Consider the following 24,714-nt stretch of genomic DNA (forward strand, 5'->3'; position numbering starts at 1 on the left):
ATTTGGTGATGATTGAGAGTGTCTGGATATTGCATAGAAAGGAATGGCAAGAAATGAGAGGTTGGGATAATGCTGAGGCTCAAATATGTTTACTGGCAGTTGGAAACTAGCAGTGGTATTATAATGAACTTTGTGTTTTAGAAAATTATTTCAGATGGAACAGAGTGAGGAAAAATTGGAATCAGAGGTCTGAGAATCACTGTTGCAGTTGTTATAAGACTAGAACATACAAGATCCTGATGGGAAAGGAGTCATCATATCTAAGAGATATGGGTTTAATTTTGACTCATCTGAAAAAATTTATAATTTTATATTTGACAATTTTAGTGTATGAATTTTACTTTTCCATTCTTTCCATATCTGAATACAACCCTTGGGTTTAGTCAGTTTGTGAACTTGCTACTTATATTTTAGTCTCATTTTTGTAAGTCCTAGTCAGTGCTTTGCCTATCTTCCCATGTTACAGTGCTTTTTCAGGTATAGTTTTCTACAGAATTTAGGATGTATTTCATGTTCCAATATTAGATTATATAATAATATGTATATTTCCTATCTTGTTAATTAAATTATAGTCTCTTCTAAGTCTGTAATGACTGCTTTTAATTCTATAGAAGCTATTTTTCATTTTTATGTATAACTTACACAGGTAGTATTTCTGTAGCACAGAATAATAGGATATTTTAATATCTTCTCTTAATCATAGTTTGGGACTTGGCACAGTAGGTGTGTTTAGTGAATAAAATGCAGCCACCTTTTATTGGTTATTCGCAATATGCCAGGTATTGTGCTAAGTGCTTCATAATAATATTAAGTTCCTCTGTATCCTGGTAACAATTGTACAAAAACAAGTATTGGTATTTACCTTAATCTTTATAACATTTACTAGTACAATTAATAAATTTGAGAATAACACTTGTACCTTGGTCTGCCTTTACATCCCTTAATTATGAGTTTGAGAATTTATGTGTTTTAAGTTTAACCTAAGACTATCCCATTATTAGATACTTGGTTATAAAAATGAAGCTTAGTCTCTTAAATTCATACTCCCAAAAACACCATAGTGTCCACCCTATTCCATCATTGCATGATTAATAAAAAGTCTGGTAACTTGACCCACATGCTGTTTAATAAAGTTTCAAAGTTTCTGATAATGTATAGTCATGTGCTACTTAGTGATGGGACTTCTAAGAAATGTGTTATTTTACAAATGTAATAGTATAGTAGACTTATACAAGTCTACATGGTATCAGTCACTTCACATGACCTCTTGAGGCAATCAAGAGATGTAGTAAACTCAAGATGTAGAAGGCTGCTGCTGGTGTTATCACAGCATACAGTAAACTTTTTAGTTAGTAGAAGGTCTGTACTGTAACAGATAAAAAGTGTAGTAAATACATAAATCAGTAACAATCATTTATTAGGATTATCAGGTATTATATACTGTGTTTACTTATATGTGCTGTACTTTCATAGGATTGGTAGTACAGTAAGGTTGTTTACACCAGCATTATCACAAACCCCTAAGTATTGCATTTTATTATGGTGGCTGTGACATTACTAGGTAATAGGAATTTTTCAGCTCCATTATAATTTTAAAGAACCACTGTCAATTCATGCAACCCATTGTTGACTGAAATGTTGTTATATGGTGCATGATTGTATTATTGTCAGAGAAAATGATTTGTGTAACACTGATTCTTTTAAATTTTGATCAGACTTATTTTGTAAATTAGCATGAGGTCAGTTTTTAAAAATATAACATGTCTTGAAAAGTATATATTCTATTATGAACAGTATTCTATTAGATGTACTACATCAGTGTTATCCCACATGCCACATCCACTGGGCAGGTGTGGCTACTGAGTACTTGAAATGTGGCTAGTGATATTTTGTAAATATAATAAATGCAAAACAGGTTTCTAATACTTACTATGAAAACAGTATTTAAGCTATCATAAATTTTGTATAGATGTTGAAAAATAGTATTTTGTATCTTGTGGTTACATAAAAATATTATTAAAATTTTTTAAAGTCTGGTTTGACAGGGCATTCTGAATAATAAATTTGGAATCATAGAGTTGGAAGTGGTCTTCTATGGATTCTGACCTTAGAAAGGGAAAGTAACTTGTTTAAGAAGCAAGATTCAAATCTGAAACTGGACTGGTTTAAATACATATCAGGACACAAGCTAAACTTTATAAACTTATGAGATAGAGTAAAGTAAGATAAAACTACTTCTCATGTGATAGTAAAAAAAATGTAGGTGGTAGTCTTAGCAGGTAGTGCCATTGCATGAAGTCATCTAGTAATCTAAACTGGTAAGTCAGCAACAAGGTCTCTGTCATTTTTAATGTGAGGCTTTCCTTTTGAAGCCCAAGGAGGCTTTTCTAGTTGTGTTTCCCAGCTGTCTGGAAGAGGTAAGGAGAAAAGAAGTTTGTTTTTAAGGACATGGCCTAGAATTTACACATGCCAATTCCTCTAGTATTCCTTTCTGTGTGCTTATCTTAGTAACCTGGCTACTTATATTGAGGGAATTGGGAAATGTAGTTTGTAGCCAGGTAGCCATGTTTCTGAAAACTCTGGTAGTTCTATTGTTTAAAGGAAGGAAAGGAGAAAGCAAACTCTGGTGGACTATTGACAGTTTTAATTATGGTGCCAGGTTTTTTACTGGGGATTGAATCACAAAAGTGCCTCTGACTAGCACATACCAAAACCTAGACACTAAGAAGAAATATAGATGTTCAGCATAAACCACATTATTCATACAAATAGTTTAGTCAAAGTAAGCTACACTTGGACTTATGAAAAGTTTCATATTATTACAGGAAACTGTTTATCAATTGGATTTCTGATGCCAAACCAAAGGCCAGTCTTGTCTTAGACCTGCCATTGTCAGTTCCTTTCTGCACACCTGTTATCTGTCTTTATTCATGCTGTTTTTCCAGGGTTCTTACAGGATGAATGCTTTGTCCCCAAGAAGGCAAAGCCATGAGTAATAGCTTATAGGTTGCTTTTATGCATATCATCTTATTTGATTCTCCCAGCAATTATATGATAAAAGTTGGTAGAAGAGATAAGTTTTATAAACCATATTATGGATGTGTAAATAGAGAATTTCAAGCTTAAGTCCTCTCTAGGGAGCCAAAATAATAAAACTTGAAGGCCAGCTCCTGTGAGTTCCACATATTTTAAATACTTTTTAAAAAGGTTTTATACTTTCAGTTTGATCAGCAGTGAGAAGGAAAGTTAAAGAAAGGGGATATTTAAAATTAAATATTTTGGTAGTTTCCCATAAAATCTAATATTTATAACTTACCTCCTACCCTCTTATATTTAGTGAAAGTGAGAGAAGAGGATTGTACAGTTAGTTAATATTATCTTTAGAAGGATTATTCTCAATGTTAAGGATAAAGAATGAGGGGATATACATAGTACTATCTGAAATGATCACATACCTCAAAGTATGAGAAAAAAGGTTCAAAAGTATTATCTCGCCATAAAGAAAACCTACTAAAATCCTGTTTAGTGTTTTATTATCATTAAACTGATCTCAAGATAAGAAGTTTTATTAGTGTTTTCTTCAAAATGTAATGTCCACTTACTGAGAGGCTACTGAATGTCAGCCATACTACTAGAGGCTGGAATACAGCTGTATACCAAGAATCCTCAACAGGGCCCTTGGTTTAGTGGGAATGGAGACTGGAAATAGGCACTTACAACTTACTCTGTTAAGCACAAAATGGTGGTTATACAGGGTGTCAATCTAGTGCTCAATTGAAGGAGAGAGGTGCTATGGAGGCAAATGAGAGGGAGAATATTACAGATGTAGGATGAGCAGTGGGGAGGGATCAGGAACACTTCTTGTAAGCTAAAACCTGAAAATTAACCAGGCAGATGGGAAAATGACAGAGCAAAGGACAAACACAATGAAGGAGGTATTTTTTGTTTTGTTTTTGTTTTTAAACAGTTTTCATGGTACTGGGGATCATTCATGCTAGGCAAATGCTTCACCCCCAGTTCTTTTTATTTTTTATTTTGAGAAAGGATCTCACCAAGCTGATCAGGCTGGTCTGGAACTTGAGATTCCCCTGCATCAGCCTCCCAAGCAGTTGGCATTATAATGTATCACCATGTCTGGATAAATGAAGGTCATTTTGGATTGAAAGCTCTGCGTTTGAAGAACCTATTGGGTGTGGGCAAGGGATGGGCTAAGGAGAGGGTGGGCAAGCCCCAGTCTACTAAAAAGTAGACCACTTGCCTAGCACAAGTAAGGCACTGGGTTCAGTCCTCAGCACTACGAAAAATAAAGAAAACAAAAGTTATTGTGTTCATCTACAACTAAAAAAATTAATACATATATATTTAAAAAGAATGTGATATGACAAGGGATTTTTAAGTGAGTGAGTGACATGTTAACATTTTCCCACTTTAGTTATGGTGACAGGGTGGAGCATGAATTGCAGAAAAGCAGGAGAGGCCAGAAGAATAAAAAGTTTATGGTAGCTCATACCAGAATGGTGGTAGTGTGGTTGTGGTGGTTTGATTTAAAACATTTAGGTGATAGAAACAAGAGAGCTTGATGAAATTTAGATTTTTTTGTTTGAACATGTGGCGAATTGAAGCTTACTAGGTTGACATTAGAGAAATTAACTTTAATTCAACTACTGGCTTTTCTGTGGAATATTTTCATATTGCTTGATTGCTTCTTCATTTTGTGGCACTTGGCTGGTTTTCAAGCTAGTGTCATCAGACTTTTCTCTGACCTTTGATTTTCTGTCCTGAAACCCTTCAGAGAAAAAAAAAAGATCATGTTGTTCTAAGAGTATGGTGGTAATCAAGTCATTCTGTATTCCTTGGAGCAGAGGATATGCAAAACCTGGGGAATCAAAGAAGGGCTTAATGAAATGAATGTGAAGTTTTGGTGCCAGACTAAATGAAATGAATGTGAAGTTTTGGTGCCAGACTACAGTTGTAGAAGAGTATGATGCAGAAAGTATAAATGTCTCCTTTTCTTTCTCCAATTCTAGTTTTATTTCCTTGAGGTCAGTTCTTTTAGCAGTTGGGTATCTTTGTATTAAGTTTCTCATTTATCTTCCTTGAGACTATGTAGTACACATAAAAGCATATTTGTATGTTGGCCTCCTGTGATTTTGTGTTTTTTTATTTTTGTGTGTGTGTGTACCAGAGATTGAATCCAGGGGTGCTTAACCACTGAGCCACCTCCCCAGGCCTTTTTAAAAATATTTTATTTAGAGACAGGTCCTCATCAAGTTGTTTATAAGGTCTTGCTAAGTTGCTGAGGCTGACTTTGAACTCTCAGTCCTCCTACCTTATCCTCCTCAGCTGGGATTACAGTCTTGTGCCCCTGAACCCAGCTGCATACTGTTCTGAACTTTGCTTTTCTTCATGTGATAATTAATTTGAAGGTTTTCACGAATAGCTCTATCCTTTTAAAGGCTTTCAGATTATTCCATTATATGTAACACTGTAAATGAACATACCATAATTTATTAACCAGGTCTTTTGTTGATGGGCAGTTTAGTTTTTAGTTCTTTCCCACTGAAAACATTTAGTACTACAATAAACATGCTTGTTCTATATGTGATTATATTAAACCCAGGTTTGCATCATGGTCTATCTTAAACAAGCTGTGGAACCTTAGGTGTAATTCTATATAAAATAAAATGGTTGCTTCCAGTGATGATACAGGAATTGGAAGTAGTACATATGAGTCATCTAGCACTATGCCGTGTATTCAGTAGATGTGTAAATATGAAACAAATTTAAACCCAGTTTTTAGCTTTAGGACATTTCTGAACTTGATATCTAGTAATTTAACCAGTAAATTGCTTCACATATTTTATATCAAAGATTCTAGGTAGGCAGTATTTCTTGCCTTGTTGGACAAGACCTTGTGAAAGTATTCAATTTACTTTTGTGTCTGCATATAGGTTTCTCACTTAATCAATCAAAAATGGATTTTAAATTTCTTTCTAATGAACTGTGGTGAAATTGTTGGATCCATTGTGACTAATTTTTATATATCTCAACAAGTAGTAGGATTATTAGAATTAAACATTGAGTATTACAATTTAAAATATAGTTTTTTATAACTGAGACATTATATTTTGAATGGACAAGTAGCTGTAGTAATGAACCAAAAGAGACTTTATCAAACTCTTGATATGTGATGTGTTGTTTTAAGGGTTGAAGAGCTAAAATATCCCTTTCCCTATTTTAGAAGTAGTTTTGAAACCTAAGGTGAGAAACCTAAGATGAGAAACCTAAGGACTAGAGACATTCAGGCACTTCTTTAAGATCACAGTGTGGGGCTGGAGTTGTGACTCAGTGGTAGAGCACTTAACTAGCATGTGTGAGGCACTGCGTTCGATTCTCAGCATCACTTATAAATAAATAAATAAAATAAAGGTCTATCAACATCTTAAAAAAAAATCACAGTGTGTCACAGTTAGGATTTAAATCCAAGTTCAGCTAATTTGGAGCCCATTCTTCTATTTCTGCTGTATTGGATGTGGTAAATGATTCTTGTTCTCAGAGTATTGTTTCTTAGGTTGGGATTAATAGTCCATTGTGTTCAGGCATTTCTGTTACTCCATTAGTCATATCAGCGTACATTCACAGAGACAGCCCTTGGCGTTCTGGAAGAACACTCTAATATATGTTAAAATACAAAGCCAACTGAAAGTCAAGTGAGCTAAAATGTCTCTTTCATGGACTAGCCAAATACTGTAATAGCTTTATTGAAGTTTATAAATTCAGAGACAGAATTTTGTGCTAGACTTGTCTCCTTAAATTCAACTTAAAGGTTCAAATTAGTGAGGCAGTTTACATACTGATCACTCTGAGGACTATGATCTTTAGTACTTGGTTTTCCAAATTTACTGGCCATCCAGGTAGCATACAATCCTGCTGTGAGTTCCAAGAGTGTATGTGGTCTTTTCTGAAATTGCAGAGTGTAGACATACAAATTGAGAAAGGAGTTAACTCTCCTTTCTTATTTAGTAGACAATCCTGAATTCCTTATAGATGTGGATTATTGAAGAGCTGAGTTCTAGCCATGGTTGCCTGAGCATTCAGCTTAGAGAGTCCTTATTGAATTAAAGCCCACCCTTAAAAAAATTACTTTGGCCTTACTGGTTTGTACCAACTGCCAGGACAGCACTTAGTTTTCAGAATGCTTAGATTATTTTTCTTAGTCATACACTTAAAGTAGAAGAGATGAAAGAATTGAAATACTTTTGTAAATTGCTTCTGTAAATATCCCATACTCTTCAGTGAAACAAGCAGGATGTTACTTGTCAAACCATAGGACTGTATAGATAAAGTCTTTTGTAAAAATAGATTTCATTGTGGACAACAAATTTTTTAAAGACTTGCAGGCCCTCATGGTACTGTAGCTGGGATTAAGCCTTTGTGCATTGCAGCATGGAGAGACTTTATTTGAGTTAAATCCAGCCTTCTTGTTATGTCACCTGACAGTCTTGTGGTTTCAGATGAGTTGGTTCATTGCTATTATTAACCTGGGTTGGCAGTTGTGCATAACTGGAGTTTTTAGGGATTTTGAAAAGTGGAACTGCTTAATAGAAATAGGATACCACCAGTGTACAGCTTAACTCAAGATTTATTTTTATGTATCAACATAAAAATCACCTTGTCTAGTTACAAATTTGGTAATCTATTTACTTTAAAACATAAAAACTTCAATGCTAAGATGTTAGATGTACTTATTTTATGACAAGTTAATTTGAATAATAGTTGTAATTTGCATTATTAGATTACTTGAGTGTTTTAAGCAGATGTTATCATTATTTAAAAATAGATAATTTATAAATACTATCATATTAATACTTGATGTATGTGTTTTACGATCCTCTTTTCTGTCACATCCTTTTCCTTTTTGTTCTGTTTGCATAGAAAAACTGACAGCAGATACTTGGAAAGCAGTGTTTTTTTGTGTATGTGTCCATGGATGTATTTCTAAGTAAAACAACATTGTATTAAACTGTTGATCATAATCCAGTTATTCTTATAGTTATTTTAAGATTTTACTGACATGGTCCTCAATTTATCCGGTATTAATTGAGGTTCCTTAACATTCCTGTGTCTCCCATCTTCTCTATAGTGTGTAGGTTAATTTGTGATTAGCCAGTTTTCAATCTGGGAGGAATTTCTGCTGTTTACAAAATCATTTTGAATTTTATAGAAAACAAAGTTGGTACAATAGTGGTATGCTGTAACTGATGATGGTACTTGCTTAGCTAAAAAAATCAAGCATTTCTTCGTTATGTGATCCTGGCAATAATGCAAGTACTGTGCCAATCATAAAACTGTATCTGATGCAGTTCTCACTGTTTGAGAAAGCTATAGGATTCACCTATCCTTTCATCTATTAATCATCACCTTTCTTCATTTACTCTTTGAGAACTACATTTTTAAGAAAACCACCTCGGCAAAAGAAAAAAAAAATTGTAGGCATTTGTTTTGATGTCTGTGTGTTCAGGAAATTGTTTATTCATATAATTCATTTGTTCAGCATGCCAGAAAGTCTGACAGTGAAAGTATTCTAATTCCAATGTAGTGGAGTTGCAATGATAGAACCTTTCTAGACTATGATGTTTGGGCTAGGAATTGCTTCCTGGATAAATAACAGATTTGGCAAGCATTCAACCGAACAGTAGAGTGAGGTCAAGGACAGTTTAAACATCTCAGAATGAAAATTTCTTTCCTTGTAAAGGGTATAGGGGTGGAACTGGAGAAGAAAAAACTTTAGGGAAAAAAATACCGTAGAATAGAGAAAAGAAAACATTAATCTGAAGACTCAGAAAAATATTTGATTTCTGAAACTTACTAGTTGGAGTCAAAAATTTTAGGTATAATTTGGCATCCTCAACGGATGCAGGAAGAAGTGCTTTCTGAAATAGACTCAGAAGTAATAAGGAAACACTTGGCAAAGAAGATATGAAATAAGATTATGTGGACAGGGAAATGGGGAAGACAAATATTGCACAGAAATGAAAATTTCTGTGGCAGAATTTAGTTTTATAGACTTATATAAGACTATATATAAAAGTGTCTTTCTGGAGACACTTTTTACTTTTTGGTACCAGAGACTGAACTCAAAGACGCTTAATCATTGAGCCACATCTCCAGCCCTATTTTGTATTTTATTTAGAGACAGGGTCTCACTGAGTTGCAGAGGCTGGCTTTGAACTTTCCATCCTCCCACCTCAGCCTCCCCAGACTCTGGGATTACAGGTGTGCACCACCATGCCCAACTAGGCGACGCATTTTAAAATTGACTAGTTAGTAGCAGGTTTCTTTTTTTTTAAATATTTTTTAGTTGTATATGGACACAACGCCTTTACTGTATTTTTATGTGGTGCTGAGGATTGAACCCAGTGCCTCTCACATGCTAGACAAGCACTCTGCCACTGAACTACAGCCCCAGCCCCAGTAGCAGATTTGTTTTAAAGCATAGTCTGCCTGCAGGATTTTAAGAACTCAGAAGTTTTGACCCATGAATAGAAAATATTTTTTGAAGTGACTGTGATGCTTTTGGGTTCTGATGGTGACCAGTTTTCGACAAGTTGGTATTACAATGGGAATGTTTTTTATATGTCTCTTATAGCCTAATTTTGCATTCTTCTTTCCCCTTTTTTCTTCCTTCTCTCACTCCTTTACCTCTCTCTCCTATACCAAACTGAGAATGCTTTTCAGGTATTTCATTTGTGTGTGGGGAGGGAAAGTCCCTAACTACATGCATAGCTTTTGAAACTTAGTTCCTATCTTCCACCATTTCATGCAGGAGCATAGGACATTAATGGTTTCTTAGAGCTAGCCTGCATCATTGTGCTTGTTTCCATTTCACTGAGATATAACAATGATAAATAAAGCTCAGGAAAGAACAGTGCTGACACATGATTAGTGTGTTACAGATGATTACTGAATGAATTTACTAAAAAAAAAAAATTCAGATTTGATTAGTTTATTGTATAGTAACACCCTTTCATGCTACATAGAAATGAAAATGTATGGATAATCAAAAGAAAGCAGGACAGAGGAAGAGATCAGTTGGTATATTTTTACAGTGGCATGAAATTAAATTTTAAGATGATCGATGAGGCAGAAGAGTTGGTCATGTAAGAAAAAAAGTGATTTACAAATTTTGAGGGTGACAATTGTTTATATAAACTAGTATTTATCTCAGTGTTTCTCATTTTTTCCCATTTTTCCTTAGGCCCCCTAAGGAGCCTTTATTACTCCCATTTTCCTTAATAACCATTTCCCCTGCTTATGAAATTTTTGATATTACCGTTATACTGTGATTCGCTTATGTCCCGTGACCCTTTGGAAGGCTACAGTCCCTTTAATATCTAAGTCTTTCTCCCTACACTCCTCCAAGAACCAACTTGCCCCCCTGTAAGTCATTTCACCCCCATTAAGAATGCATACTTTATACCCTATAATCCCAGTGACTTGGGAGGCTGAGGCAAGAGGATCAGATCTCAAGTTCAAAGCCAGCCTCAGCTAAAGTGAGGCACTAAGCAACTCAGTGAGACCTGTCTCTAAATAAAATACAAAATAGGGCTGGGGATGCGTCTCAGTGGTCGAGTGCTCCTGAGTTCAGTCCCAAGTACCCCCCACCAAAAGCATGATTTAGCCCCATTTTGGTAGTGACATGCTTTTACACGTATTCACATGGTCTCCTAAGGTTCAGTGAAGGTGTATAAAAGGGGGTGTCTATTCCAGCATGTTTATTTTCTGTTGGCATTCTTTGAATGTGTCAGATAATAAAACATGCAGAGAAGATAAGCTGACATGAAGTATAAATAACATCTGTGTAGAGTCTTAAAATAGTTAGTGGTTCATCACTGAATACATTTACCAATGTTTAAATTAATGTTACAGTGAACACTGTGACTTAAAACTGAGGAAAGTTTCTCTGTAGGTAGTTTTTGTAAATGATGATGGTATGTTTACCACTGATGATTTGGCTTGGATATGTCTTCCATTAAATTTTGATAAGAGGCAACATGATGAAGTAACAAACTTTGGTGGATTAGATTTTAGAAGACTTAGGAATCTAAACAATTTGAGTGCTGAGTACCGTCAATGAAGGTAGAGTAAGGATAGAGGGGAAAAGAAGAGAGATCAGCTAGCACTATCCAGAACATAACTCTAGGTAGGTCCTTTATGCTTTTCTTTCACTTGATGAAAATGAATAAATTTTGGGTGACTATTATCATTTAAAATTTGCCTATTGAATGAACCTCTTTGGAGTTATTATTATTTAATATTATGTTCTCCTAGTATATTGCAAATACAATAATTTGTTAGGTCACTTTTTGATAATATGTTTGTCATTCTCTTATGACTATAGATTTCCTAATTCACAACTTCTTTTCATTATTAGGTAAATACAGTTGGGGCTTTATTAGTAACCCTTCTCTATTTCATCATGTACTCTGTCAAAGCACAGATGTCTTCCCCAATGAGTTTTTTTATTTTTTTGAATGTTGAGGACCTTTATTTTATTCATTTATTTTTATGTGGTACTGAGAATTGAACCCAGTGTCTCACACATGCGAGGCAAGCACTCTACCACTGAACCACAACCCCCAACCTCCACCCCACAATGAGTTTTGATCAGCATTTCTTAATTGCTACTGCTGCTGTTTTGAACTAGAATTTTGTATGAATGTCTTTTCTAGACCAAAACAGATTCACACAGATTTTGATTTAAATATAGTTTGTGTTATTTTTACTCTTTTATTCCATTCCCGTGGGAATATTCAGGCATGTTCTAGAGTCTAATCCCCTCCAAGTAGTGAGCCTTCTTCATGTTTTCTTCCATCCTCCCCAATGCGTATGCTGCCTTTTCTCTGTACTATTTATAATACTTTGCATGTATCCCCACTTTCTTCACAAATTCTGTACTTTTTTTTTGCCTTCACAGACCATATTTCCTTTTTTCCTTAAGTAAAGGATGTTTATTGCCCTCAAACTACCCAACCCTGGGCTTATTTATAACTTGGCGCCCACCATTATTGCCTGGAGACTATTTTTGTCTCATGAAAACAACTTCTTTTCTAGACCTGTGACATTATACCACACCCTTGCTCTGTTTAGTAAACCTGTAGCATGTAGTTCTCTAGTATTGTTTAGAACTTCAACACTTAGCTGATAGTCTGTCTTTGCACATCACTTTGTGTCATCATCTTGGAAGCCCACACATCTAACATTCTGACCTCTCAGTTCCTGATTTCATACCTCTATCTTTTCCTCGTGGCTACTATACCATATTTATTAGCTGAATCTGCTCATTATGAGATATTTCTATTCTGACCATAACTTTATATCCTTATTCAAACTTGCTCTTTAACTTCATTGAGAACACATGTTTGTTTTATTCTTCCTTTTCTTTGACAGGTCCATTCTGGCCACATTCTCTCAGTAAATCCAGACCTTCTTTTTCTGTAAGTTACTCTTAACAGCCTTACTTCCTGTTTTCCCTTGTATCTGCCCAGAAAACCTCTATTGTCTATCTTTGTCTCTTCCACATCTGGGATCTTCTGTGGTAGGACAGAAAATGAGTCCTGTTACAGATTTGAGATTTTTAATTCACCTTGACTGTACTTCTAATTTTGTCAAGTTAGCACTTCAATTACTTTGCTAGACTTTTGTTTCAAACCCTTTACCTCAATTCAGGCCACCCACTTCGTAGATGTTTATACATATGAATGATCCCTACCTGTCAGGAAAAAAAAGTGATCAAATGTAAATGCTCAATTTTGTTTCTCCAACCTGCAAACCCATTTGCAGTAATTTTCATTTGTAGGTCATTTTTCTTGCCTCATTAAGTATATTTGGCAGTTCCTTATTGGCACCCTTGTCCAGGATGCTATCCTAACTTTTCTGGGATCTTAATTTAGCAATTCCATCTAGTTACCTTTTACTCTTTCTGTTTCCTTACCTTCGACTTAGAAATATATACCTTAAGTGTATACTTTGGTTCCTTACATATTCTTATATATTTTGTACACATACACCTTTGTCCTACAAAATAAATGCCTCATATAGCCTCATCTCTTCTATCTGTCTGGGGTGACTATAACTTGATTGTCCAAATAATCACACTTTCCTCCTGTCTGTTTAGGGCTCCATTTTACTTTCAAAACTTAGTAGTTTAGATGGTAGTTATATTATCAGCACTGTTGACTGTCTTTCTACTTTTCATAGAGAAACCTTTACTTGCTCTCTTATGTTCTCAGTTCTTTTCAGTGGTTAATAACTACTTATTCCTCTCTTTCTCCACTGACACTGTTCTAACAAGAGTACTGTTATGGTTTGGATGTGAGCTGACCCAAAAAGCTCATGTATGTGTCTATGCAAAACCCAGTTAGTGAATTGAGTGGTAATTGAAGGCAGGTAGGGTGTGGCTGGAGGAGGTGGGCGTGGCTTTGGAGGAGATATGTATGTATGTATTTAGCAAGTGGAGATCTCTCTCTTCTTTCTGATCATGATGTGAGCTGCTTCCTTCTGCCACATTCTTCTGCCATGTTTTTCTGCCTTACCTGGAGACCTAAGGAATAAATCCAGCTGTCAGTGGACTGAGACCTCTGAAATCGTGAGCCCTCAAATAACTTTTCTTCCTCTACAGTTGTTCTGGCCAGGTCCTTTTAGTCACAGCAGCAAAAAAGCTGACTAAAACAAGTACCCACACCACCAAATTGCTTAATTTCAAGGACTCTTTCAGTCTTCATGAATTTTGGCCTTTTGGCAACATTTGGTGCTGTGCACTGCCCTTCCTTTATCTTCCTTGACTTTGGTTTTGAAATAATACTTTCCCATGGATCTTTTCTCTCTGATGATATGTCTTCACTGATCTTCCTTGGCTTCTTTGCTTCTCTTCTCTGTTCTTAAGTTACTGAAATGTCCCCAACTTCTGGCTTATTGATTCTTCACTTTTTGAAATTCTCTTAATTAATTAAAGAGAACATGTTAAAGCATATTATAAATTAATCTTTAACTGTAACATTCCACCCTATGTAATCTCATACTCCTTGTCCTACCTCCCATACACACTCTGCTTTGTGTATTTTTGTTCCTTTTTCTTAGTACTTTGAATATTGTATCTTCATTTACTTCAAATTTGCTAGCCTCCTGCTATTACTGCCTTTCCTAACTAGCTTAGATTATGCTGTTCATCATTTCAACTATATTATTGGAGTCTTTTCCATCTTTATGGTCCTTTTTTCCTTTTGTCCCTTTTGCCTGTCAAAGTCCTTGACATTTCCTTGACATAACGTGAAAAAAGTTTTGTAAAAGCAGTTCACTGTGATGCTAATCACTGTGGTCTAAGGATGAGTCTCTGGTTTACCTTGAATGTCTAGAGTAAGGCTTCATCAGTTTTTAACACACCAAACATTTGCTAAGGATTGGACAGGAGAAAACTAAAATTGTATTTTCTGTCAATAATTTGAGATGTAGATGTTTTATATTGCCAGTTATAGTTAGTTTCACATGCATTAATGGAGGTAAACTTCCCTTAAGGAAATGCAGGAACCCAATCAAGAACTGTCTGAGGAGTTGACCATTTAGCCTGATGTAACTAGGACCAATAGCTTCAATTTCTTTTCATTTTGGGTCTTCCATTTCTTAACAATTTTCCTGTCAATAGTGCATTCAGTTAACCTGGTTATTTTCTCCTGCATTCCCTTCATTGTTTTTTATCTTCCTTTCTCTTCTCTACTTCATGCACACCATTACTCTTCTAAATTGTAGAATATTTTGCATGTATAAAAGTGCATAAAATAAAAGTGATATGATTTTTACTAATATAGAATGTCAAGGGAACATCTGTGTAGGTATTGTTGAGTCAAAACGTAGAACACATGAAACCTGGTACAGTGATGCATGCCTGTAAGCTCAGTGACTCAGGAGGCTGAGGCAGGAGGATTGGAAGTTCAAAGCCAGCCTCAGCAGTTTAGTGAGGCTCTAAGCAACTTATCAAGACCCTGTCTCAAAATAAAAAAGGGCTGGGGATGTGGCTCAACTTTTCAGTGCACCTGGATTCAATTCCTGGTAGTTTAAAAAAAAAAATTCACTGACCCACTCCACCCAGTATGCCCCTTTTGCTCATTTTCTTACAGTTTTTAAAACTAGTTATGCATCCTTGCATATTTTTAACCTTTATATAAATGGCAAAATATAGTAGCTATTTGTATGTGTCTGATTTATTTTGCTCATAGTCTGTCCCTGTTTTTGTCTTATGTCTGATGTTCAGTCATTGTGTTCATTGTATAATATTTAATAGTCTGAGTACACCACAATATATTTACCCATTCTGCTATTATAGAACATTTTGATTGTTTCTAGTTTTAGCTGTTAAGAACAGTTCTTCTGTGAACATTTTTATCTTATAGTAAACTCTTCTGGAGTGGAATTGCTCCAGTTAACTTCATTTTTAGTAAATTTTTGTTCATTTAACACTAACACACAAATACACATGCACATGCATACATATGCATGTGCGCACACACAGAGTTTTTAGAAGAGACTGTGCCGGTTTTGATTCACACTAGAACTGTGGAAGAATTTTTATAACACTTGATTATCACTTTTTAAAAACTTGTATCTTAAAATGAAAATTTTTTGTTTCCACATTTCCATATTGAAGAAAAAATAAAACTATTTTAAAATAAGGGTTTAATCTTTTTATGTCATCTAGGTCCATGCCATGAAATCAGCCTATATTTTCATTATGTTAAATGTACTTATATATATTTATTAGCTCCTTTTGTATTCATACAGGATGGCTATATTTTATATGTATATACTAAATGTTAGTTACAAATTTTAATTTAAAACAAAATAATTTTGGTTTTGCTTTATTTTTAATCTAAAATGTAAGAACTATATAACTTTTTGGCCCCAAACTAAATAATGATAGTTTATATAAAGATATGCTATGTGTTCCTTGGTAATAATATAATTTTCAGCCCTATTATTTAAGTACTTATAAAAATGTATATGGAATATTTATTACTAAAGTGCTTCTAATATATATTTTTCTTTCAAGTTGGCCTTTGCCAGAGTTTGATCCAAGCCAGATTCGACTGATTGTATATCAAGATTGTGAAAGACGAGGGAGAAATGTCTTGTTTGACTCCAGTGTTAAGAGAAAAAATGAGGACACGTCAGTATCAGTGAGTATCATTATTGATGTGTTTGAAATTTAATGTTAAGTATTTTAATAATTTGAGAAAGAATGAGTAGAATTTCAGTTGTGATACTCATTTGTCAGTTAAAAGTATCTTGTCAGTATAGAACATGTTTAAAGTTCAGAGTTCTGATTCTGCGATTTCTTTAAAAAGAAAATACTTGTATTATTTGTCATCGATCTGACCAGAAACTATTTTAGTTTGACCTTTATGTCTCTATATATTATATTTTTAGATACCATACTTCTTTTCATTCTGGGGCGGGGGGAAGCATTTGTTTATGCAAATAACTATTGACAAGATCCCAGACACCTGGAATTTACCAGGCTCTGCCCTCTTGGGTACCTCACCTCATTTGGGGAGGCAGACATTGAACAAATAAATATATAAATAATTCTGAATTGTGATTAAGTATTGTGAAAGAAACTTATAGAATGCTTATGAGTTGCTAAAAGGAAGGAACTTAGATTTTCATCAAATTGAATGTTAGGCTCTTAAGAAAGATCCTACCATGAACCTTTCTGGGTTTCCTTCCATGGGGAAGCTAATCCCAAACAGCTCCACTCTCATGACTTATTCAACTCCATATGAGAAGATAGTTTTTAGGAGTCCTCATTCCCTAGTACCATCAAATTAGGAATTCAGATTTTAACATGAATTTTGGGGACACACAAGCATTCAGTCCATAACTGTGCCTTTCTCTCTTTCTGTCTCTACCCTTTGTTCCTCTTGGTGTCTGTTGATGCCTCTGTTTTTGTGTCAGGCTATCCTCATGGTTTTTGGTCTCCTCTCTCATCTTAGTCTCTCCTTTCTATCTGTTGGTCTCTCCTTGGTGTGTCTTAGTTTCCCCTCTCAATAGTAATTTGTCTCTTGGCTCTATTCTAATATTATCCACTTATTACTCAGCTTTTAAACTTTTAAAAAGAAGTTTTTTAAACTTTTAACTTAATCAGTGCCTAGAAATCAAACAACCTTAAATAAATACCAACAGTCTGATTTTTTAATGCTATCTTCCTAGATAAAAATTTGCCCTCCAAGATTCATTTTACCTACAACTTTTATAAATCCTTTCTGATTTCCCTTAGGTATATTTCTTCTCCTTAAGAATTCTCATAATCCTTTGCTTACATTCATATACCATGACTGTCTTTGTGTGTGTATTATTAGATTAGGAAAAAGAATCTGAAAAGTAAAAAAAATTTACCTGTTATTCACCTATGTTTTCTAAATTCTATACTGCCCATGAGTGGTAAGTAGGCAGGTCATATTTTAATTAATTTAGGACTGGAGATGTAGCTCAGTGGCAGAGCACTTACCTAGCATGCATGAGGCCCTGGGTTCAATCCCCAGTACCACAAAAACAAACAAATTATAAATTTTATTCAGAAGTTTATTCAAAATCTGCTAAATACTTTCTTGAAAATTTCATATATTGCTTTTGAACAGTACAGAATACATTGAACTACCCATTTGCAACCAATTTTAAGCCACTCGAATCTTTAAGGGATGTTTTGTTTGTTTATTCTACCTGTACCTTTGGAATATCAAATCATGGATTCCGTGTAGTCAAAGAAGAATCAGGTGGTATAATTAATGTTCTAAACTTTTTGTACAATATTTTGGTCCATAGGCATTAGTAGTTCACAAGATGAAAATAAATCATTGACTATTCTCATCTTGCATAATAATAATCTTTTCTGCTATAGTATATGAGTTTTTTTGTTCATTTTTTGTTTTGGTACTGGGGATTGAACTCAAGGCACTTAATCACTGAGCCACATCCCCAGCCCTTTTTATTGTTTTATTTTGAGACAGGATCTCACTTAGTTGCTCAGGGTCTTGCTAAGTTACTGAGTCTGGCTTTGATCTTGTGATCCTCCTTCCTCAGTCTTCCTACCATTGGCATTACAGGTATGAGCCACCATGCCTGGCTGTGCTATAGTTTATGTTTGACTCATTTTCCATGACCCTTCATTTTTTTCTTAGTTTATTTAATGTCTTTCTTGAGGTGATTACTAATGACTGAGAAGGGTGCCAGTGTGGTATGTGTGGTGAGGATGGAAGAAGGGTGGATGGATATGATCAATGCACAGTGATGCACATATAGAAATAACAATGAATCTCATTAATTTATATAATTAAATGTGTTGATTTTTTTTGATTTTTAAAAATATATAAAATATCTTAGTTTAAAGCATCTTTATGAAAGAATAAGAATTGTATTTTGGTCATATAGTTTACTAAAAATGAGATTTAAAAAAGGTCTTAATGTTGAACATAGTGTAATTTTGAATTATAAATAGAAATCCAAGCTTTAGATATGAGGCTTACTTGCTTTACTTTGTTCCCTTTACCAAAAACAAGTGAACGTATTATCATTTGGAAGCAGCTATAAGTTTCTTAGTTTAACGTCAACCTTAATCTGAATTTTAGATTATATCTGAAAAAGACTTCTTTTGAAAGTTGTCCAGTAGAAGATAATTATATTTTGTGTTTTTCCAATTTTTAAAATTTGTTCTTTTTAGTTATACATGACAGAATGTATTTTGACATATCATATATACATGGAGTATAACTTCCCACTTTTGTGGTTGTACATGATGTGGAGATACACTGGTCGTGTATTCATATATAAACCTAGGAAAGTTGTGGCTGATTCATTCTTCTGTCTTTCCCATCCCTCACTTTTTCCCCCCACTCTGCCCTGTCCAATCCAGTGAACCTCCCCTTCTCACTGCCTCTTCACCCCCCCATGCTTTCTGCAAGTCAGCATCCACTTATAAGAGCAAACATTTCAGCCTTTGGTTTTGGGGGATTGCCTTATTTCATGATAGTCTTCAGTTCCATCCATTACCAGCAAATGCCATCATTTCATTCTTCTTTATGATCATCATGTATATATACCATATTTTCTTATTCATTCATCTGCTGAAGGGCACCTAGGTTGGTTCCATAGCTTAACTATTGTGAATTGTGCTGCTGTAAACATTGGTGTGGCCACATCACTGTTTTAAGTCCTTTGGGTATAAACTGAGGAGTGGGATGACTGGGTCAATTGGTGGTTCCATTCCAAGTTTTCTGAGAAATCTCCATACTGCTTTCCAGGGTGGTTGCAACAATTCATAGTCCTACCAGCAATGTAGGAGTATACCTTTTCCCCCACATCCTCGCCAACATTTATTGTTTCATTTTGTTTCAGATCATATATTCATATTTCCAGTTGCAGTCTTAGGAATATTCATGTTTCCTGATATACATATTCATTTCCTAAACCTAACCAAACCCAAAATTTAATACCAAGTCTAAACTTACCCCTATATGTCAACCTAATTTTATTTTATTTTTTTTGTTATGTTATTTTTTTGTTATGTTATATTATGTTATGTTATTTTGGTATTGGGGATTGAACTCAGGGACATTGAACCACTGAACCACATCCCCAGCCCTATTTTGTATTTATTTAGAGACAGAGTCTCACTTTGTTGCTTAGCAACTTGCTTTTGCTCAGGCTAGCTTTGAGCTCACCATCCTCCTGCCTCAGCCTCCCTAGCTGCTGGGATTACAGTTGTGTGCCACCATGTGTAGCAATTTTTTAAATATATTATGTATTTGTTCTAATTAGTTATATATGACAGTAGAATGCATTTTGACACATCATATATAAATGGAGTATAACTTCTCATTCCTCTACATCATGTCTGGTTGTACATGATGTAGAGTTACACTGGATATGTAATGATACATGCACATAGGGTAATCATGTCCAATTCATTCTATGGTTATTCCTACCCCATGCCCCGCCCCCTCCCATCACTCCCCTCTTCTAGTCCACAATACCTCTTTTCTTCCCCTTACCCTTATTGTGAATTAGCATCCACATATCAGAGAAAATCTTTGGCCTTTGGTTTTTTTGGGATTGGCTTATTTCACTTTGCATGATATTATTCCAGCTCCTTCCATTTACCTGTATATGCCATCATTTCATTCTTCTTTAAGGCTGAGCAATATTCCATTATGTATATATGCCAGTGTCTTTATCCATTCATCTGCTAAAGGGCACCTCAGTTGGTTCCATAGCTTAGCTATTGTGAATTGAGCTGCTATAAACATGAATGTGGCTGCATCACTATTTTAAGTCCTTTGGGTATAAACTGAGGAGTGGGATAACTGGTTCAAATGGTGGTTCCATTCCAGGTTTTCCGAAGAATCTCCCTACTGCTTTCCAGAGTGATCACACCAATTTACAGTCCCCTGGTCTGAGTGTATCTTTTCCCCCACATCCTCACCAACAGTATTGGTGCTTCTATTCTTGATGGTTGCCATTCTGACTGGAGTGAGATGGAATCTCAGTGTAGTTTTGATTTGCATTTCTCTTAATTGCTAGAAATGTTGAAAATTTTTTCATATAATTTATTAATTGATTGTATTTCTTGTTCTGTGAAGTATCTGCTCAGTTCCTTTACCCATTTATTAGTTGGGTTATTTGTTTTTTTGGTGATAAGTTTTTTGAGTTCTTTTTATATCTTGGAGATTAATGCTCTATCTCATGTGCATGTGGTAAAGATTTTCTCCCATTTTGAAGGCTCTCTCTTCACTTTATTGTTTCCTTTGCTGTGAAGCAGCTTTTTAGTTTGAATTCATCCCATTTATTTTACTTCTTGTGCTTTAGTAGTCCTGTTGAGGAAGTCTGTTCTTAGGCTGACATGATGGCAAGTTGGGCCTATTTTTCCTTCTACTAGGCACAGGGTCTCTGGTCTGTTGCCTAGGTCCCTGATCCACTTTAAGTTGAGTTTTGTGCAGGATGAGAGACAGGGGTCTAATTTCATTTTGTTACATATGGATTTCCAGTTTTCCCAGGACCATTTGTTGAAGAGGCTGTCTTTTCTCCAATGTATTATCACAGCACCTTTGTCTTATATGTGATAACTATACTTATGTGGGTTTGTCTCTGTGTCTTCTATTCTGTACCATTGGTCTTCATGTCTGTATTGGTGCCAGTACCATGCTGTTTTTGTTACTGTAGTTCTGTAGTATAATTTAAGGTCTGGTATTGTGATACCTTCTTCTTCACTTTTCTCACTGATGATTGCTTTGGCTATTCTGGGCCTCTTATTTTTCCAAATGAATTTCATGATTGCTTTTTCTCTTTCTATGAAGAATGTCATTGGAATCTTAAAAGGAATTGTATTAAATCCATATAACGCTTTTGGTACCATGGCCATTTTAACAATATTAATTCTGCCCATCCAAGAACATGGGACATATTTCCAATTTCTAAGGTCTTCAATTTCTTTCCTCAGAGTTCTGATAGTTACATTTTGATTTAATAAATTTGTAATTAATTAAATCAAAATCATGTTAATGACATTTGTTTACTTTGAAGCTACTTCAGTATTAAAAAATGACCATTGTAAAAATACTTTACAAGTCCATATAAATATGTAAGACACATAGCAGTTTTCCTTGTAAAGATAATAGAGGATCATAATTCCCACTTATGTGTAGTGGGAGGGAAGACACTATTTCACAGTGGAATTCTCATCCATTTCTGCATTTGGTTGAACCAAGAAACTGTGTTTTAGTCAGGGTTTTTTGTTTTGTTTTGTTTTGATTTGTTTTCCCTGCTGCTGTTTGCTAAAAGACCTGACAAGAACAATTTTAGAGGAGGACGAGTTTATTTGGGGGCTTGAGGTTTCAGAGGTCTCAGTTAAAAACAAAAAACAAACAAACAAACAAAAAACCAAACTTTTATGTTACAAAAGAAACCGTGAGTGAATTTCTAAGTATCTGTGGAATGGAAAAGACCTTTGTAGCTATGATTTATAATCCAGAATCCACAAAGTAGAAGAGTGGTAAATTTGAGAACCACATTTAAAAAAAAAAAAAAAAAAAGTTTTTTTTACTAAACAAAACAAAAAAAAATATAAACAGAAAACACCATAAGGAAAACTTAAAGACATGACAACCTGGAAAACACTTTCCTAATTTTTAAAAAAAATTTTTTAAAGTTGTAGATGGACACATTACCTTTATTTATTCATTTTTATGTGATGCTGAGGATTAAAGTCAGTGCCTCATACTTGTAGGCAAGCACTCTTATCACTGAGCCATAAGCTGTAGCCCCCACTTTTGTAATTTTTTTTTTTTTGGCGGTGCTAGGGTTTGAACCCAGGGCCTTGTGCTTGCAAGGCAAGCGCTCTACCAGCTAAGCTATATCCCTAGCCCCCACTTTTGTAATTTATAACTCCCAGCTGTTGCACTTCCACCAGCCATCCATTAATAGATGAATAAACTGTGGTGTACTTACACACTCTATTACTGTTCACCTATATCAAAAGAGAGTGAAGAGCTATCTAAAGACAGGAAAATTCTCCAGTATATTAGTGAAAAACAAAGCAAGGAACAGAATTGAATTTTTCTGTAAAAGAGGAGGAAAAGTATTATGCCTATATTTACAACACCAGACTGTGGAAGGATAAAAAATCAATAAAAACTATTTTACCGGGGCTGGGGAGATAACTCAGTCGGTAGAGTGCTTGCCTTGTAAGCATAGGCCCTGGGTTCGATCCCCAGCACCCAAAAAAAAAAACAACAAAATCTATTTTACCTATTGAGAATGTGTAGACTGAGAGTAGTTGAATAAGGATGGGACCTAGACTTCTTTGTGTATACCTTTTTATATTGTTTTGAGTTTTGAATCTTATAAACATATTACTTATATAAAACAAAATTTTAAAAATTGACAGAATACAAAAAAAGTTGAAAATTTATGGGACTTTTATAAGAAAATTGAAAAACTAAGTGCTAGTTATTTGAATTTCGATTGTGATAGAAAATTGGAATGTCACATGATTATATACCTAGATTAAACATTTTAATACCTCATGTCTCCTTTCCTCCTTTTCTTCTCCTTTATCCAAACAATTCAGTCCTAATACCAGTAGAGCAGAGCACAGAAATCACATGGTAGAGGCACACTGACCCAGAGCTGGGTGTTAGAGCCCAGGTAGGTTGAAGAGGATATCTGCATAAGGTGTAGTCTAACATCATGCCTGAGTGGAAGGAGGAGGGCACTCACCCTTGGTATTGTAGCTTGTGGAGAAAGCACTCGAATTCATGGGCATTCATTCCTCATGAAGACTAGAGAAATGGGAGATTGGTTATATCCCAGGACCCTGATCAAATAAATGCACATTAAAGATGATAGAAAACTTGTTTCTAAGTATAAGAGAAGGGAGTTAGAAATTAGGAAATGGAGAAAACTACAGGAACTGTATGGTAGTCGTGGAGTGCGACTGAAGATTTTGGTGTGAACTATTTTTTAAAAATACATGTACATGCAGATACATATACAAACAATAAATGTAAATATACATGTGTATATGTAGACACAAAAATACACTTTCTACTTCTGTCCATTGAGAGACCCTGGGGGCAATGAGACCCCATTATAATGAACATACATAGTATCCAGATTTGTGTTTTCCTAAATTCCATTCTCTGCTAAAAATAACCAGGTCTTCTTGCAGAAATGACTTGTGCCTGGGCTGTTTGCGGCAGGAAAAGGTAAAGTTAAGTCTGAAACTTTTTGTACTACAAGTTCCGAGAGTGATGGGAACATATCAAAAATAGATGGAGGCAGATGTGGTAGGCACATGCCTGTTAATCCCAGCAGTTTGGGAGGCTGGGATAGGAGGATCGCAGGTCAAAGCCAGCCTCACCAATTTAGCAAGCCTGTAAGCAATCTAGCTAGTGAAACCCTGTCTCAAAATTTTAAAAAAGTAATAAAAATAAAAAGGACTAGGAATGTGACTCAGTGGTTAAGTGCCCTTAGGTTCAGTCCCTGTATCATAAAACAAACAAGCAAAAAAATACCTACCAAAAACCAAAACAAAGCCCCACTTTGAAGGTACTCTCATTGGCCAAATGGAAGAAAATTTTGGAACAAAACCAAATAATGATAGTAGCAGACTAAAATTCATGAATAAATGCATGAGTCTATATTTATGTCAATGAATAAATTGAAAGTACATTGAGGAACAGAGTATTTATATAGTTTCTGAATCTCCCCTGACCAAAATATTAATTACAAAGAAGAATTTCTTCATAGTGAAGATGCTTGGTAGATGGCACTTAAATAAAGTGATCATCATTATTAAGAATGTAATCATTTAATGGGACAAATTGAAATCATTGCTACATGATAGGATTCAGTGAGGACCCTGTCACTTTTTGTGATATTCCACCTCAGGATGCATAACCCGAATCTTATGAGAAACATGAGACAAATTCAGTCTGCAAAATAACTGCCCTGAAATCTTCAAAAAGTGCCACAGTCATTAAAGTCAGAAAGAGACTAAAGAATTTTCCACACTGAATGAGTTTAAAGAGAGATAACAAACATTTAAATTTAATAATCTGAATTGGGTTCTTTCCTTCTATAGGATACTACTTGGACAATTGGCCAATT

General features: G+C 35.0%; 1 protein-coding gene across 2 annotated transcripts in view; it reads left to right on the forward strand.

Annotated features, from left to right (window-relative positions):
- The window catches only part of Fnip1 (folliculin interacting protein 1), a 104,857-nt gene that overhangs the window by 28,863 nt on the left and 51,280 nt on the right, over positions 1-24,714 (forward strand). For both annotated transcript variants that reach the window (XM_047556040.1, XM_047556041.1), the window contains exon 2: positions 16,103-16,229. In XM_047556040.1, the coding sequence (XP_047411996.1) occupies positions 16,103-16,229 (127 nt within the window). The remainder of the gene's footprint in view (positions 1-16,102; positions 16,230-24,714) is intronic.

The sequence above is a fragment of the Sciurus carolinensis genome, chromosome 6 (assembly GCF_902686445.1).
Source record: "Sciurus carolinensis chromosome 6, mSciCar1.2, whole genome shotgun sequence".
NCBI lineage: Eukaryota > Metazoa > Chordata > Mammalia > Rodentia > Sciuridae > Sciurus > Sciurus carolinensis.